We start from the raw sequence: 14,434 nt of genomic DNA, 5'->3' as shown, positions 1-14,434 counted from the left end.
TGGATGCGGAAAACTGCTCCTCGCCAGCTCGCGCTCCGTAAGCGTGTCTGGATGCCCGCGTCCCCCCTCCTCGTGTCTTCCAGCCACCCGCCAAAGACTGGCTTCAAATTCTGACGCGAAGACTCCCAGAAGTACCGTGCTGCGTTTTGTGTCCACAATCTTTGCCTGGTCGTTTTCGTTTTCCACTTAATTTTCTGTCCGCTGTTCAAGTTTACCTCTCCTCTGGTCAACCCGCCGCAGCTGACCCGCCTCCACTGGTCGGCCTGTGCAGCCTTGTCTTGTACTTCACCAATAAAGCGGCCAACGACTAGGTAGGACTCCTCTCTTTTTCTTTCAATCCCACTCTCTTTTTGACTCATTTTATCGTTGATCAAACCGACGCGTTTTTTTGCGTGCGAGGCTGTGTTATATTTCCCACCTCCGTGCCTTGGGGAGTCACCTCTCAGCGGCAGGGAAACTGTCGCGCCCGCCGCAGCTCTCCATCCAAGACTCGTCGGGTTCTGGCGCAGGGTTTCCTTCGTGTTTCCAGGCGTCTGGTGGCGCCAAAGAGTTGCCAATTTGCATCAGTCACTCCGGTACTGCTGTCGTTAAATTCGGACCTGTGTTTCAGTATTTGTATGGTTGCCCGCAAAAAGCGGTTGTTTGCAGCTGTTGCGTGGTGGGTGCTGAAGTTTCCATCGCGTGATTGGAGGCAACAGTGGAAATCCGTTGCATTCTGAATTTTCGTGTTTTCGGAAGCAGGGAAATATGGCGGCAGGCAGCCCTCGCGGGGCGCTCCTCGCCTCGCGTTCCCGCGGCCTCTGCAGTCGAAAAGCGCAGATGTGTCTTTTCTTTCTTGCGTTCGTTCCAGTGTCGATTGTCTTTTTCTTGGGTGTTGCCGCGCATAACACCCTCAGCCCGGACTCACCATTCGACAGTATGGAGCCGCTGCTGAGGGAAACCGTCAAGCTTGAGAAAAAGCTTCTTGACGATGTCTTCGGCGATGAAGAAGAGGCTCATGAATCAGCGCCTCATAAAACAAGGAGACGAATGATGGGCTGGACAAGCGCCAGCTGGCCAGGTACGCCACTGTGAGTGGCGCGTGGATTCCATGTCGAGCGTTTGCTTTGTTTCATCCGTTGTATGGTGCGGGTGTTTCTATACGTGTTTGGGCTATGTGGAGCATATAAAAAGCTAGCTACGAGTCGACTCTCGTTTAGGGTTTAGGGTAAGCATGCAGAGGCTATCGGTTGTAGCGAAGCCGCTGATGCCCCCATCTTTCCCATCCGCGGTCTTTGTCGGCACTCTGAATTTCATCATCAGTTTCATCCATCAAACTCCCTTGCAATTGCTTTAGAACTTCCCACAACTGAACGGTTCCTCTACTCCGGAACTTGCTGTCTTCTCTTTCCAGCGACGCTCTTCCTTTTTTCTTGTTCCTTGACTCTGCCGTTTCCTTCCGGCTTTCTGCGTGGCGTCAGACTGCAAGAAGCAAGACCTTCCTGATGAGAGCCAGCTCCGCAGCGTTGCGGATCGCCTCAGCGAGCGCGACTTCCGGCAGGCGGGCTATGACTTGGTGCTGCTCGACGGCTGCTGGGCGTCAGCGGAGAGAGACAGCGAGGGGCGCCTGCAGGCAGACGCTTCGCGATTTCCGTCGGGCATGCGGGCCCTCGTCGACTACGTCCACGAGAAAGGTCTGCGCTTTGGAATTGGCGCCAGTCTCGCAGGCGCATGCTCTTCGTCGGCTCCCATCTCACCTGAGTATGTCCCATGCCGGTATTTGGGGATTTTTCTGTCGCTGGCATTCTTTGCTTGAGCTCACAGGCCTTGGGAATGGGCGCCTGCTGCTGCAGGCTGTTGCCCCAGCCGTTCCTGAAAGCCGGAGGCGGAAGTTGGCATGCAAGAGGCATGTGCATCTCAGAAAGGGACCGAGTCAAGGTTGGAGAAGCGACGACTCTGTGGCTGTGTTTGGTGTCGGGGCCGCGGCGGAATGCGATCTCTCGCGCTCGAGCGCCGCGGCAACAGCTGCCGGTTACATTGATTGTTTTGGGTGGTGCCGGCCGCAAAGCGCATGCAGTCTTGTTTGCAGCTGTTCTGTGCGTTTTACGTTCAGTTCGGAACCCGAACAAGATGTCTCCACTTTTTTGGAGTGGGGCGTTGACGTCATTCAGGTATGTCGTCTACAGTCCGCTGGTCGCTCGCTTCTATTTCCTCGATCTTCCCTGGCTCTCTCTATGCCGTGCTGATTCGCGCGGGCTCCAGTTGTCGCCCACGTCGCCATCGCTGCTCCACGTCACGCTGAGTTTCCATGTGCCCTCAACTTCGGGGAGGGTGGAAGGGGGGGGAGGCGAGTTCGCCGCCCATGGGATACGGCTTTAGCTCTGGGGGCGGACGCCAGTTCGTTTTCTGTGGCGTTGTGTTCAGCTCCATGCCTGTCACTCGATCGGGGTGGCGACGCACCGGGAGGCCGCGTCGTGGAGGGTGATTCTCCAGTCGCACGCAGAGGCTTCACCGATCCCGCAGCTGCTGTGCAGCTGGCTCGACTCCAACGCGCCCGCCAGGTGGGTTTGGTTAGTTTTCGGGCATGTGTCGCTGAGATCTTTCGCGAGCTCAGTCCGCGTCGCGCTTCCACTCAGCGAGATATGTGTGGCGTGCGGCGCACACATGCACACAGGGAACTATTGTCGAAGGGAATGGAGTCATTGATTCGTCAGGTTCGTTAGCTGCATGTCCATAATTCAAAGGACGGAGAGCTGTTTTGACTTCCACCTCGCGACAGTTAACTACTCTATTGCAGAGGACTCGGTCCAGAAAAATGCATTCGGAATCGACATATGACTCTACACAAGAGAACGAGGATGAATTGTTGCTGCAGACAAGAGATCATCGTGCATCTGTGCATATCGATACCCATGTCCTGGCTCAAATAACCTCACTCTTGACTGTCTACTCACTCTGGAAAGCATGCTGGTGGCCTCGCTCGTCCTTGTCATCGGATGAACGAACTCAGATGCGCCTGTGTGTGGGGTGTACTGCGTGATTGCGTGGCAAGCACCGTGTGCTGGCGATAGCCACATGCAACCGATTCCGCTCTGTTTCCCTGCATTGCTTGTCTCGGCGTGTTGCGTTTCCTTTCTCTCAGCCTGGCCACCGGCGATCGTGGTGAGTTCTCTCAGTCGGCACCCTGTCCCTAGTCGACCCAATCTCGCTCGCGGGTACACTCGCGCGTTTGTCGAGTTAGTCGCAGCACTGTGCGGGTCGACAGCAAGCCCGATGGTGCTTTGCGCAACTCCGGCCCTAATATCTCTTCCGTGTGGGCTTCGTTTCTGGAGTGTCTTGTGGCGCCCGTTTCCTCCTGCGGCGACCGCCTTGACCAGCACGTCAGTGCGCCTGCGCCGTGGTTTGCTGCCTCCCAGAAGAACTCCAGAAGGAGCTCCACACTCTCTCCAACATCTGCACTGTTCAACACATCGTCGAGAAAGCGCCGCGCTTCTGGACAGGCTTCAACGAGTTCGCTTCCGCGTGGAAGCGAAGCACAGAGGCCTCCGAGGTCGTGGGGCCAAGCCCGTTTCTCAAGCTGAGTCCCCAGCACCTTCCGGTGAGTACACTTGAGCAGTGCAGCGCAGAGTTTCAAGGTGCCTTTTTTCCCTAGAGTCCTTTCGTCCGTTCAGGTGGATAGGGATTGGAAGCGAACGGGCCGAAGAGAGAGGACTTGGACAGGAGTTGTGTGGCGCCCACACGGGACGTACGGAACTGACGGATCTCGGCAGAGAGTTCAGGAAACCGCAGACCGATTTTTATCGCAGTGGACACGCGGTCGCGAATTCGCTTGTTTGTTCCCTCAGATCACCGGAGCCCAGGCTCCTACGCCCGCGGAAGTGCGCGTGGAATTGTCCTTATTTGTAAGCCTCCTGAACGAGAATGGAGCGAGAGCTTCATGCTGCGCACGCGTTTCTGTGCTTTATCAATCTGGCTCTTTGGCGGCGTAGTTAGGCACGAATAATGCGTGATGATCCAGTGACCACTTGATAGGATTGGGTGTAGACAGACCTGATGGTATGGTGCCGGACCGCCTGAGGAGCCGATGACTAACCAGGCCGTGTGCATCTCGTCCTTTCCGCAAGGGTGATACAGGTGAAATCGTTTGCGACTGTTCAGTTATCTGTTATTGGATGTGGAGTGTAGATCGACAAATATCAGACGACACCGGGGGGGGGTGGGGGGGCTGCCAACAAAACACACGTTTGATGCAGTCTCGGTCGGTGGGGCGTGGATATGTCTCTTCTCAGGCTCTTTCTGGAGCCCCGATCCTGCTCGCCGGCGATATCGCATCAGTGTCACCTGCGCTCACCAGTGAGTCGCAGTTGGGTTTGAGTTCAGCCGTTGAGTCCGAGAGGATTCAGAGGAAAGCTAACGCAGCGAGAGGATTGGCGTGCGTGGCAGGTGTTTTTTTCCTTTTCTCACACGATCTGTATCATGTTTTCACATTCGCTCCGGCGCCGCATAGAGGAGCAGCAGAATGCGTGGAGAGGGGAGGAGCGGACCACAAACAAGGAATAGTAGAGGTAGTTCCAGCGGTTTCAGGAGCGTCTGGTGGAGAGTGTGTGACCGACAATGTGTGCCCTCCAGGCTCGCCGCCACCTGATTCGGCTTTCTCGCACTCGCTCTGATTTGAGAAAAACTTTTTTGCCTTCAGAGATCTTGACGGGCAGTTCCCTGGACCATGTTATCGACAACATGGACATGACATGGCGTAAGTGGCCGTCTCTCTTGGGCTTCTGGATGTGAGGGTCAACGGTTTCCCGTCCAGGCAGGACAGCCGGTGCCTCAACGCTACTCCCCATCGTATGTACTTTTCCGTCCCTCCTTTTCGTCTGTTGCTTCGAAACGGTGCCTGGTACGAGTCATCCTGCCGCTTCCGCCTTCTCGGATTCACCGGACAGAGACGCTTCTACCCGCTTAGTTGCTCCTACGTTGACATTAGGAAAAAGTGTCAAAAGTGCTGTCGCTCTGTCGCCGGGGCGGGGGGGGGGGGGGGGCGGTCGCGGTTCCCCAGAGGTTGCGGCAGTCACTGGATCTGCCCTTCAAAAGTCGCGTTTTCTGTCTGTCGCGTGTCTGCAGTGACAAAGAGGCTGGGGGACTCCGTGGAGGTGCGAGTCTCGTCTCTCGAGGGCCCGGATTTCGGTCTGGCACTGGTTAACTGGGGCGACAAGGAAGTCTCTCAGCAGCTCGACTGGCAGACGCTCGCAGGCTGGCTGGGTTTTGTGCGCGAGTTCCCTCTGGAGCTCCGAAACGTCTGGAAGGACGAAGGCAGCACAGTTCTGACGGTGCATGGGCCGCCTGTGGAGATTGTCATCGCGCCTCACGACGCTGCGGTCTTCACGGTCATGGACATGCCTCACCAGTAAGTCCAAAAGTAACTCGCAGGCCCATCTCGGTACCATCTAACTAGTTTTTATTATTTGTATGTGTATTGTGTCCGGTTTGTTCCTCTGAGTCCAGCTGGCAGAGCCGCGGACGCGTCGTTGTCTCTACGTCTGCGCTCCCTTCATCGTTTGTTCGTTTGCCCGGCTGGTCGTGTGTGGTTAAGTGTCCAGGACAGTAGGGTGTGACGCGCATGCTTCTGCGTTTCTTCTCTTGTCTGTTGCAAGATCTTCAAGGTCTTCGTTTACCGGATCCCTGTTCTCTTGTGCTTTTCATGACCAGCATGTTATTTGTAAATAACTCTGTCTCAGGGATGCTCTCTCCAAGTACGCCGCTACTGGTCAGACTCGAGTACTCTGAGATCATGTTAACGGCGAGAAGGAAATGTTCCACACACAGCTTCCACGCCGGGAAGCTAGCGTCTAAACTCTATAGTCAACCACTCTCGAAGTTCTCTCTTGTGTGCGCACTGCTTTAGCACTGAGCCAAGTCCCGCGGCTGTCGAGCCCGCGCCCCGCGTGGAGATGGGCGCTGGAGTGCCCTTCTTCAGCCCCCTCGGTGTCCCTCGAGTCCTCGGCTCGGCGCCGCTTTCCTTCCGCTCCGCCGCTATGCGTCCTCTTCTCTTCCCGCCTGCCTTCACTGCGCGGCCACTCCTGCGCGGGGCGGGAGTGGTCAGAATCTTCCGCATTGCGCCACTCGCCCCGCCTGCGCCTCCGCCGCCTTTCCCCATGGATCACCTCATGGAGAATTTGAACGGCATTGCCAACAAGCTGCTCTCCTCGGTCATTCCGGAGCTTGAACGGGAAAGCAAAGCTGCCGTGGACGACGAGGAGAGACCCCATAAGCACCGTGTGGAGAAACAGGAAAGTCACGACGCGCACCTTACAGACAACGCGGAGAAGGCGGCCGAGCAGGCGCGGGAAGCTGTCAAGAACGTGAAGAAGCCCCTGGAGGTTGGATCGCCTTCGTCTCAGCAGCAGCCCCACAACCCCCACAGCAGCGAGGACGCAAGAGAGGCCGTTGCGGCGAAGGAAGCGTCTACGGAGGCTGAGCCCAAAGTCGAGGCCAAGTCCGGCACAAAGGAGGCAAAAACCAGCCGAGAGGCGAAAGAGCTTTCCAAGGAAAGCGGGCACGGCTTCAGTGAGGCAAACGTGACGGCTCAGCCCAGTAAAGTTGCATCGGCTTCCTGGCCCGTGTGGCTCGGCGGACTGGTCGTTGCAGGGCTTCTCATTGCTCTCCTCATTGGCGGGAGAGAGCTGCTTATCGCTAATTCGAGGCAAAAGGGCGGCAGCCCCCCGAGAATGCAGCTTATGCAGTGTGAACGGCCACATGCCAACTAAGGAGGACTAAAGCCCACCGGTGTTCTATAAAGAGAACAGAAGAAAAGTTTTCGTGAAGCAACGTGAAGGGACGGTGTGTTTTTATCGACGTGGTTCAGGGCCATTGTGGAAATAGGTCGCATGTTTTTTCAGTCGATGGCGTTGGCAGTTTCCGGTGTGCCCCCCGATATTGGCATTGTCCCAGTCAGATCCTCTCGTCGGTCAATACTTTCGTTTTTCCTGTTCTTTGACGTCGCAGAACTAAAACCAATTGGCGCGATGTCCTAAATTTTTACTGGAAGAACTGCGCTCTCTTTACGTGCATTGGGCACGTCGTCCAAGATTCGCTGGGCGCTGTGCTACTAAATGCCGTCTTTCTTCGTAGGTAACTGCCAACTGAGACGCAGAACGGCTACTAAAATAGCCCAATAAGTGCCTGCTAATTTCGGCTCTGGCATCACGCAATTTCCAAAGATCGTGTTCGTCGCTGCACCACGGCCTGATCATCTTTCAGACCAGCGGGGGCGGGTTCACCTCAAGAGCTGGCGCAGCAGAAGTGGCTCGCCGGGCGGTGAGTTGTGTGTCACACGTACCCGGCTGAGAAGGCGGCGGCTTTCAGTGTTCGACAGACGGCAGGTGTCGTCGTTGCCTCAGTGAGATCCCTCGTTCTGAATAGGAAGTCGCGAGTTGTTTGCTCAGGGCCACAAGAGGGCCTATGTGAGACTCTTTTTAGCGGTGTCTGGGCAAGGAAGCACGGAACTCGCAGCAGCAGGCTACGTGGGCTGACCGCAGACCTGCACAGTTAACGCGTTCGTAGCTTCGTTTGGCGAGTGCAACCTCACAGGGTGTTCCCCGCTGGAGTATGCTTTACGCTACCGGAGACACTCATCTTTTCGTAGCCCTCACTGCAAAGCGAAGACCGGGGACATTTTGTACGTCGCGAACGGAGAAGAAAGGGGCCAGAAGCAACGGTCTGCGCCAGAACAGAAGCCAGCGGTACACCCATCTCTCGTTTCTGGTGAAAGAATCGATCATGATGTGTATGGCATCTGAGGGTTCGCGGGTCTCAACGATCGTTGCTATGTGTCCATCCTTCCCAAGAAGAAATAGTGGAGACTAAGTCATCTAAGGGATGCCGTCTGTCTGTGCATGTATCGGCGCCATGTTGCTAGCTGTAATTCAAGCTCGCCTCTCCCCCCGCCGCCGCTCTCTCCGCTGCTTCTTGTATTCATTTATCGTGCTGGTCCGCGCCTGCCCAAGCGGGCACATGTTTCACGCAGGTCACCGACAAAGCGAGTCTCTCCTCACGCATTTTACATTCGCGCCTATACAAAACGCTGTCCTAAAGTGTAGGGGTGGAAGGGCACACGGACAAGAGCTGAAAAATCCGAGGAAGGCTGCCTTCTGACGCACCGTCGCTCCCCCCGCCCCCCTCTCCCTCCCACAAAGCCTAAACCAAAATCGTGGCAGAAACAGGCATGCTCAGGTCACTTAATTCGGCGACATCTTTCTTGCTCTTCATGACTGCCAGCAAATGCCCAGAGCAGCGAAACTAATCTTTCCCTTCTGTCTCTCCTCCCTCGCCTGCGGCGTGGGTCATCTCCAGCCAGCTTTCAGGTCGCACCAACTCGCATGGCGGAGTCAACTGAGGAGGCTTGTGCATCCTCGTCTGCCCCTGACCGTCCCGGCTGTCGAACGTGCATCCGCAGAGCTCTTACGTATCTTTTGGGACGCCCTCTCCCTCGCATTTTTCCTTGTCTGGCGCATACCCGTGCTGCCTCTGCGCCTCTCGCTCTCCGTGTGTGTGTGTATACCGCCATCGCTCTAGATTTCTGTTCATAGCTGCCTTGCGTGGCGTTTCACGACTCCATATTTCTGCTGTCCTGCTGTTTCCCCGTACTCAGGGCTTACGAAGGCTCTCTACTGTTCCTATCTCTTCCGCCGTCGCGCAACCCCGTCCATGAGGCTGTCCTTTGTAGTTGTTTGCGGTCTTTTGCAGTGTGTTTCCGTAACCTCTCTCTGAGTTCGACAGCTGCCCTTGTGTGGCATCGTTCGACTCCCTCCAAGCATCACCATCAGTGGCTAGTTCCTCTTCACGAACGCCGCTTTCGCGCCTCTGCCTTGTTAGCGCGTTTCACGGCTCGCGCGCGAAGAATATCGCTAATCTTCCTTCTGACGACGACGGCCACTGGAGTCTCGCCGATAGGCGTCGTGGCTGTGCCTCCGTATGACGCGGGCAAGCTCTCTGCTCCTACGAGGTCAGTCAGCCAGGGGACATATTCTGAGGGGCCGCCAAGCGCTGTGACCCGCACACGTGGGTGCGCGGTCTGTTTCGCCAATTCGATGAGAGTGCTGAGCGCCATGGAAACGTTGACGATAACAAAGTCCGCTGTTCGGTCCCCAAGAAGCAACGCCAGGTTGCTCACGCCCTGCAGTGTCGCCCGCATGGTGCTCAGGCCTCCCTTCCTCAGCAGTTGCAGGGTGTCTACGCCGTCGCAGTCAAAAACGATCCTCACGCGCGCCTCCGGGCGGCCTTCAATGGTTCCGAAGAACAGGCAGCCCACAAATTTTATGAACGCCACGATCTGTTCTGGCGAAATAGCCTGCAAGCGCTCGATATTCATCTTCCCAGCCTGATCAGAACAACCACAGACGTGCATATGCCGCCGAATACGAGCAACCAAAAGCGCGTCGACAAACTGACACCCTGGCCACATACAGGAGACAAAGACCTGGGCGAGCCCAAACCGGAGAGAGACGCCGAAAAAGCAATGTGTTCAGATCCCCGGTGGCAAAAGGTGAGTCAGGGGGGCGGGCTGGAAAACCACTAAAGGTGCGCAGCCGCAGCACAGCACGAACCGCGGACTTGGGAGACAGCCATTGAAACACGTTCATTCCACCAGCAAGAAAAACCAACACAGAAAGGTGAAAGAGAAAATTGGAAAACCCCACCTCTCAACGAGGAGACATTGCCGCCCCGCGACCAAGGTGAGCGCGTCTGTGGACGGACGTAAAGGTTGGCAGAACAAAGGCACACATGCCTGCGGAGGTTTTCTTTTACCTGAATGAAAACGAGAAAGTATCCATCTTTGTCAGGGAGGTAGAAAGAGAAGGGCAATTCCTGTGCAAGCTGGTCCGCAAGTGGCGGAGGGTTGCGCGCCGCCTCCAGGATCTTTGGATCAACTCTGGTCGGATCTGGGGGGGGAGGCAGGGTGTATAAGAGCCTTCTTCTGGTAGCAGGGGTGCTACGAGGTCCGAAGGCCCTGCGCCATAGTTCACGTGTCGACTCTTCTCGTTCTCCACGCGACGGCGCTTTTCCGCGAAAAACGGCATCGCCGCGCACCGGCGTGGAGGCTAATGGCAACGAACTCGCTGCCTTCGTCGAGTCCAAGGGGTCGCTCGTCGCCCCGAAGGTATGACCCGGCGCCGCCAAGCCTCCCTCTATGCACAGTGTGCTCAGAGGCATGTGCTGACTAGTACACCAGAGGCGCGCGGCAGCGCACCAGATGACAAAAAGACGCAAGGCCCATGGGGGAGGCATGACGGTGACAACTAGATGAGGCAAACGGCCTCAGCCAGCACGAACTTGGCGTCTGCATGCAGACTGCCGCTCTTCCAACAGAGGCTTCCAGCGAAGCACACTAGCTGGCGGGGCAAGGCCAGCGACAATATGGCGGAAGGCGGGCGACTAAGGGGGTATTGCTCGCGTTCTCTATCCCAGAAATCACAAGCCGCACGCAAACACACTCGAAAGGCGGAGAGCGGCAGAGCGTATCTTCCGTCCCTGTATATAGCCTGGCCGCGTGTATGTCACATTGCGATTGCCGCTAGAGGGGTGGCGCCAGACAAATCCGTCGGCATGAAGTGAATGCTCGCCTGTGTCGTGAGCGCCCGATAGCTGAAGAGCAAGACACAGAATATCGTCGCCGCTATCTTCTAGTTCGTATCTGCTCTAAGAATGTAAGCACGCATCAAAGCATAACACACATAGGGTTACAGCCTCCTGGAGGGCGCATGAGTCGCTTTGCCCCACTACCGGGCGTGCAGTCTGTCGCGCAGAGTGAAGTCGATCCCTAGTGCCTGAGTTATTGCGGGTGGAAAGCAGGATGGAGGGTATAGCAACGGCGAGATAACCGTGCGCCTAGTTCTCAAAGCTTGGCCATGTGGTTCACAACGGGAATTTTCTTAGTGACTACGGAGTGGCTGTTAACGGTTGCACCAGCGGGGGGTGACAACTGCCCGCTGGTCGCCGAGACCTGCATGGTGTAGGCATCGTCGGCGTCTGTATCATTCCATCGCCAGCACAAGGAGTCTGTACACAGGATAGAAATCCTTTTCCGGGAGTGACAAAATAGCAAGTTTCACGCACGTAAAGCAAAAGAGCACAAACGCTCCAGGGTTTCTTCCGCCCGCTTTCGACGTTCGCCGCCCGCCGCGAAAGTGTCGTGCGTTAGCGTGGCTCCCTCCTTCGAGAGTCAATGTCGAGCGCGGATTCCGCTAGTCATCGTCGCTGAAGCGACTTCACTCCGCCTAGCAGATCAATTCATCAGCTGAAACTCCTTTAGCGAAACGTGGAGATGCAGTAAACCCACAACGGAAGCGGCCAGCCATCTTCTGAACAGGCTGGAAAATTTAATCGACGGCTACTGGAGCTGTACAGCGGACGCACGCTCGCGTTAGTGATTCTTTTTGCTCTCTACGGGCGAGAGCTCTAGGAAAGCAAATTTACAACTTCACCGAATCACGTGAGGCGTAGATATAACGCTTAGGTACAAAACCAAGCTACCGAATATGGCAGACGACTCCACATGCGACTTGAGACACGACGGCTGCAGGTTCGCTTTCTAGCAGCCCAGGGAAATACGAGAGGTGACTAGTGAGGCTGCCTTCCATGCTGAGATCGAGAAAGACACGCTCTCAACGTACCGTTGTGCCAACGGGACTGCGAAAATCTCCGGTGACTTGATGCCGAGCAACCGGGTTCAGGCCGGCGACAGGACCCCCCGACGAACGGTGCGACACGCATCGACTTATATGCGGGCCAAAGGCAGATGAGTCTCCCTCTGCCACATGAGCCGAAATTCAACGTGGTGAGAGGTCACTGATGGTCGTAAAAGGTGAACGACCGTGCTGTGGCGAGGGCTGCTTGGCGGCTTTTCACCACTCCTGGCTAAGAGAGTGATGAGTCTTCTGCAGAAGTTCTGCGGGAAATGACGCAAGCCCCTGAAGACTACTAAAAGAAGAGGGCGCAAGCAGTGCAGAAGCACGCACGATAGACCAACAGGTGTGTGCTCGTGTGGTAGTCCACGTGGCCGTGTTGAAAGCTCTCTCTTCTCTATCGCCCTGGTTCTCCTGTCTTCTTTCGCACGCGTGGCTGTCGTGGCGACTTTGTGTCGGGACTCGCGTCGGCGCGCTTAGCGTCGTCGTCTCTCTGAAAACAAGGAAGAAATCCCCCTGAGGTGTTGAAAGGCACTTCAGTCGTGTTCACACCTTCCACCCGTTGCTGCTTGACGGCGGTTTTCGCCCCTTGATTTCTGTCTACTTCGGCCGCCCGCCTCTGCATGAGGAGGGAAGGAACGTGGAGGAAAAGCGAGATCGTGTGCAGTCTAAAATCTCCTCTCTTTTCTTCACTCTTTCCATGCACAAATGTCGTCGCACCTCTTTTCTTCGATCTCTTCTTTCTGCTGTCCCTGAAGGATTTCGTAATTGCCTCGGCAAAGGCTGTGTGTTTCTCACGCGCCTTTTTTTTATCGTCAAGAATAAAGACGGGCGGTCTGCCACCCGCGTTCTTTCCTTTGCGCCATCTTCACTTTACTCCGTTTCTTCTCGCCGTCTTTCTGCTTCGCTTCATACTCCTTCTGCCTTCAACAGGAAGTCACGCTTCGTTTGCCCCGCGCCGCAGGCGCCCCTTGTCCCCCAGCGAACTTTTGCGTTGTTTCGGCTCTCTTTGTCTCTCCTCCTCGTCTTGGTTTCTTCTCGCTCACAACGGTCCTGCTCCAGCGGCGACGATCCAAAAAAAGGCGTACTTGTATATGCATGTACAGAGATTGCTCCTGGCAGTGTCTGGCTCGCCGGTCCGCGTCACGTTCGTTGTTTTTTAATTTTGCTGCCCGAAGATGGAGACTGTGATTGGACTGCGCGGACCGACGTTTGCGTTGGTGGCGTGTGACCGCTACGCGAACTCGAGCATCTTGCGGATGAAGGACGACGAAGACAAAGTTTTACTGGTTGACGACAACAAAATCATGGGCCTCGCAGGCCAGATTGGCGACCGGCTGCAGTTCGGCGACTACATCCAGAAAAACGTACATCTGTATCGCTTTCGAAACAACAAAAGACTGAGCTGCGCGGCGACCGCGAGCTTTACCAGACAGCAACTCGCTTACTACCTGCGCAGGAGCCCCTACCACGTCGATGTCATGCTCGCCGGCTACGATGAGGTACGAAACCGCAAAAATGCAAGCAGCGCAAACTGCCTGCGCAGGGAAGAAGAGAGGATTTGACCTGAGGATTCCATTACGCAGGAGAGGCACACGAACCGAGCTGACGAGCCGCAAAATGGAGGCGGCGGCGCCCGCAGACGGCGAAGAAACGGAGAGGGGGGGGCAGCGGCAGGACCTTAGGCTGGAGGAGGCCAGTGGGCCTGAGAAGGGGAAGATCGGCAGTGCGAGGCAAAGCGAGGACGAACCGAGGAGCAGAGAGGATGTGCGATCTCGAAAAAACGAGGCTGGCTCTTGCAGCATCTGCGATTGTGCTTGGCGCCCGCTTGACGACTCCGCGCCCCACGCGTCTCCTGGAGAGGCTCTACTACGAAGAGTCTCCGTTCTGAGCTCACATCGACGCCGCTGTGCCCTATCCGGTTGTCGGGGCCGATACAAATATATGTATATATGTGTATATATATATGTATATGCATATATATGGAGGCGTATGGGGTAGCAGCATGGTATTGGTTTCCACTGCCTCTTTGCTGCTTCGTGCCTGACATCTTGCTTTTCCCCACTTATCTGAATTCGTGTTTTTTTCTGTTGTTCGCAGACTGGCCCCCACCTCTACTGGATGGACTACCTCGCCTCGATGGCGTCCGTGAACAAGGGGGCGCATGGCTACGCGGCCTACTTCCTCGGCGGTCTTTTGGATCGCTACTACCACCCTGACCTGACAGAAGAGGAGGCTTTGAAAATCCTCGAAATGTGCAAGAAGGAGCTGATGACGCGTTTTATCGTGTCCCAGGCGTCCTTCCGAGTCAAAATTGCGACGAAAGACGGCATTCGCACGCTCGACATTTGAGTGAACTGGCGATGTCCGGAGTGCTAGAGGACGTGACGCGCGCTGCATTGTATCTCCGCATGCGTGTCCACACGCCTATACGCATGCGTGCGTGTGGACCTAGTTCTTTTAGTTGTACAAAACCGTGGAAGCAGTGAGTCTTTTCTTTATTTCTCAGGCCGCTCCAGGTGAAGTCGCCGACGCAAGGTGTGGCGCGTCAAGATCTCGCCGCACACACAAGTGTACACTCAAAAATCGACAGAAACTCAGATCCAGCTACAAAGCTAGATGTGCACGTCAATAAATGACTCGCGGCATGCGTAAGTCAAAGTGCGGAGCGTCTGGCATTCATTATTTCTGCAAGTTGATAGCGGGGGACTTCCGCACCGTAGCCAGCGAATGACCCATGCTCTAAGCTCACCACTCCGCTTACTGGATCTGCC

The 14,434-nt window shown here is 55.9% G+C and overlaps 3 protein-coding genes across 3 annotated transcripts; 2 read left to right on the top strand and 1 right to left on the bottom strand.

Moving 5' to 3' along the window:
* Nucleotides 1-918: 918 nt before the first annotated feature.
* On the top strand, nt 919-6,743 carry BESB_012040 (Alpha-galactosidase; the record flags this gene model as incomplete). Its single annotated transcript, XM_029359934.1, has 11 exons — nt 919-1,060; nt 1,461-1,740; nt 2,093-2,150; nt 2,404-2,540; nt 3,122-3,141; nt 3,396-3,577; nt 3,825-3,881; nt 4,269-4,332; nt 4,676-4,732; nt 5,101-5,383; nt 5,882-6,743. The coding sequence occupies 11 exons, from the start codon at nt 919-921 to the stop codon at nt 6,741-6,743; spliced, it is 2,142 nt and encodes a 713-aa protein (XP_029216601.1).
* A 2,072-nt stretch (nt 6,744-8,815) lies between these two features.
* Nucleotides 8,816-10,263, bottom strand: BESB_012030 (uncharacterized protein; the record flags this gene model as incomplete). Its single annotated transcript, XM_029359933.1, has 2 exons — nt 8,816-9,355; nt 9,784-10,263. 2 exons carry the CDS (start codon nt 10,261-10,263, stop codon nt 8,816-8,818), a joined length of 1,020 nt encoding a protein of 339 aa, XP_029216600.1.
* A 2,575-nt stretch (nt 10,264-12,838) lies between these two features.
* Nucleotides 12,839-14,012, top strand: BESB_012020 (putative proteasome subunit beta type 2; the record flags this gene model as incomplete). Its single annotated transcript, XM_029359932.1, has 2 exons — nt 12,839-13,162; nt 13,761-14,012. The coding sequence occupies 2 exons, from the start codon at nt 12,839-12,841 to the stop codon at nt 14,010-14,012; spliced, it is 576 nt and encodes a 191-aa protein (XP_029216599.1).
* Between the last annotated feature and the right edge of the window lie 422 nt (nt 14,013-14,434).

The sequence above is a fragment of the Besnoitia besnoiti genome, chromosome IX (assembly GCF_002563875.1).
Source record: "Besnoitia besnoiti strain Bb-Ger1 chromosome IX, whole genome shotgun sequence".
NCBI lineage: Eukaryota > Apicomplexa > Conoidasida > Eucoccidiorida > Sarcocystidae > Besnoitia > Besnoitia besnoiti.
Note: the sequence above shows the minus strand (reverse complement) of the source record. Positions and strands in the feature narration are given on the sequence as shown.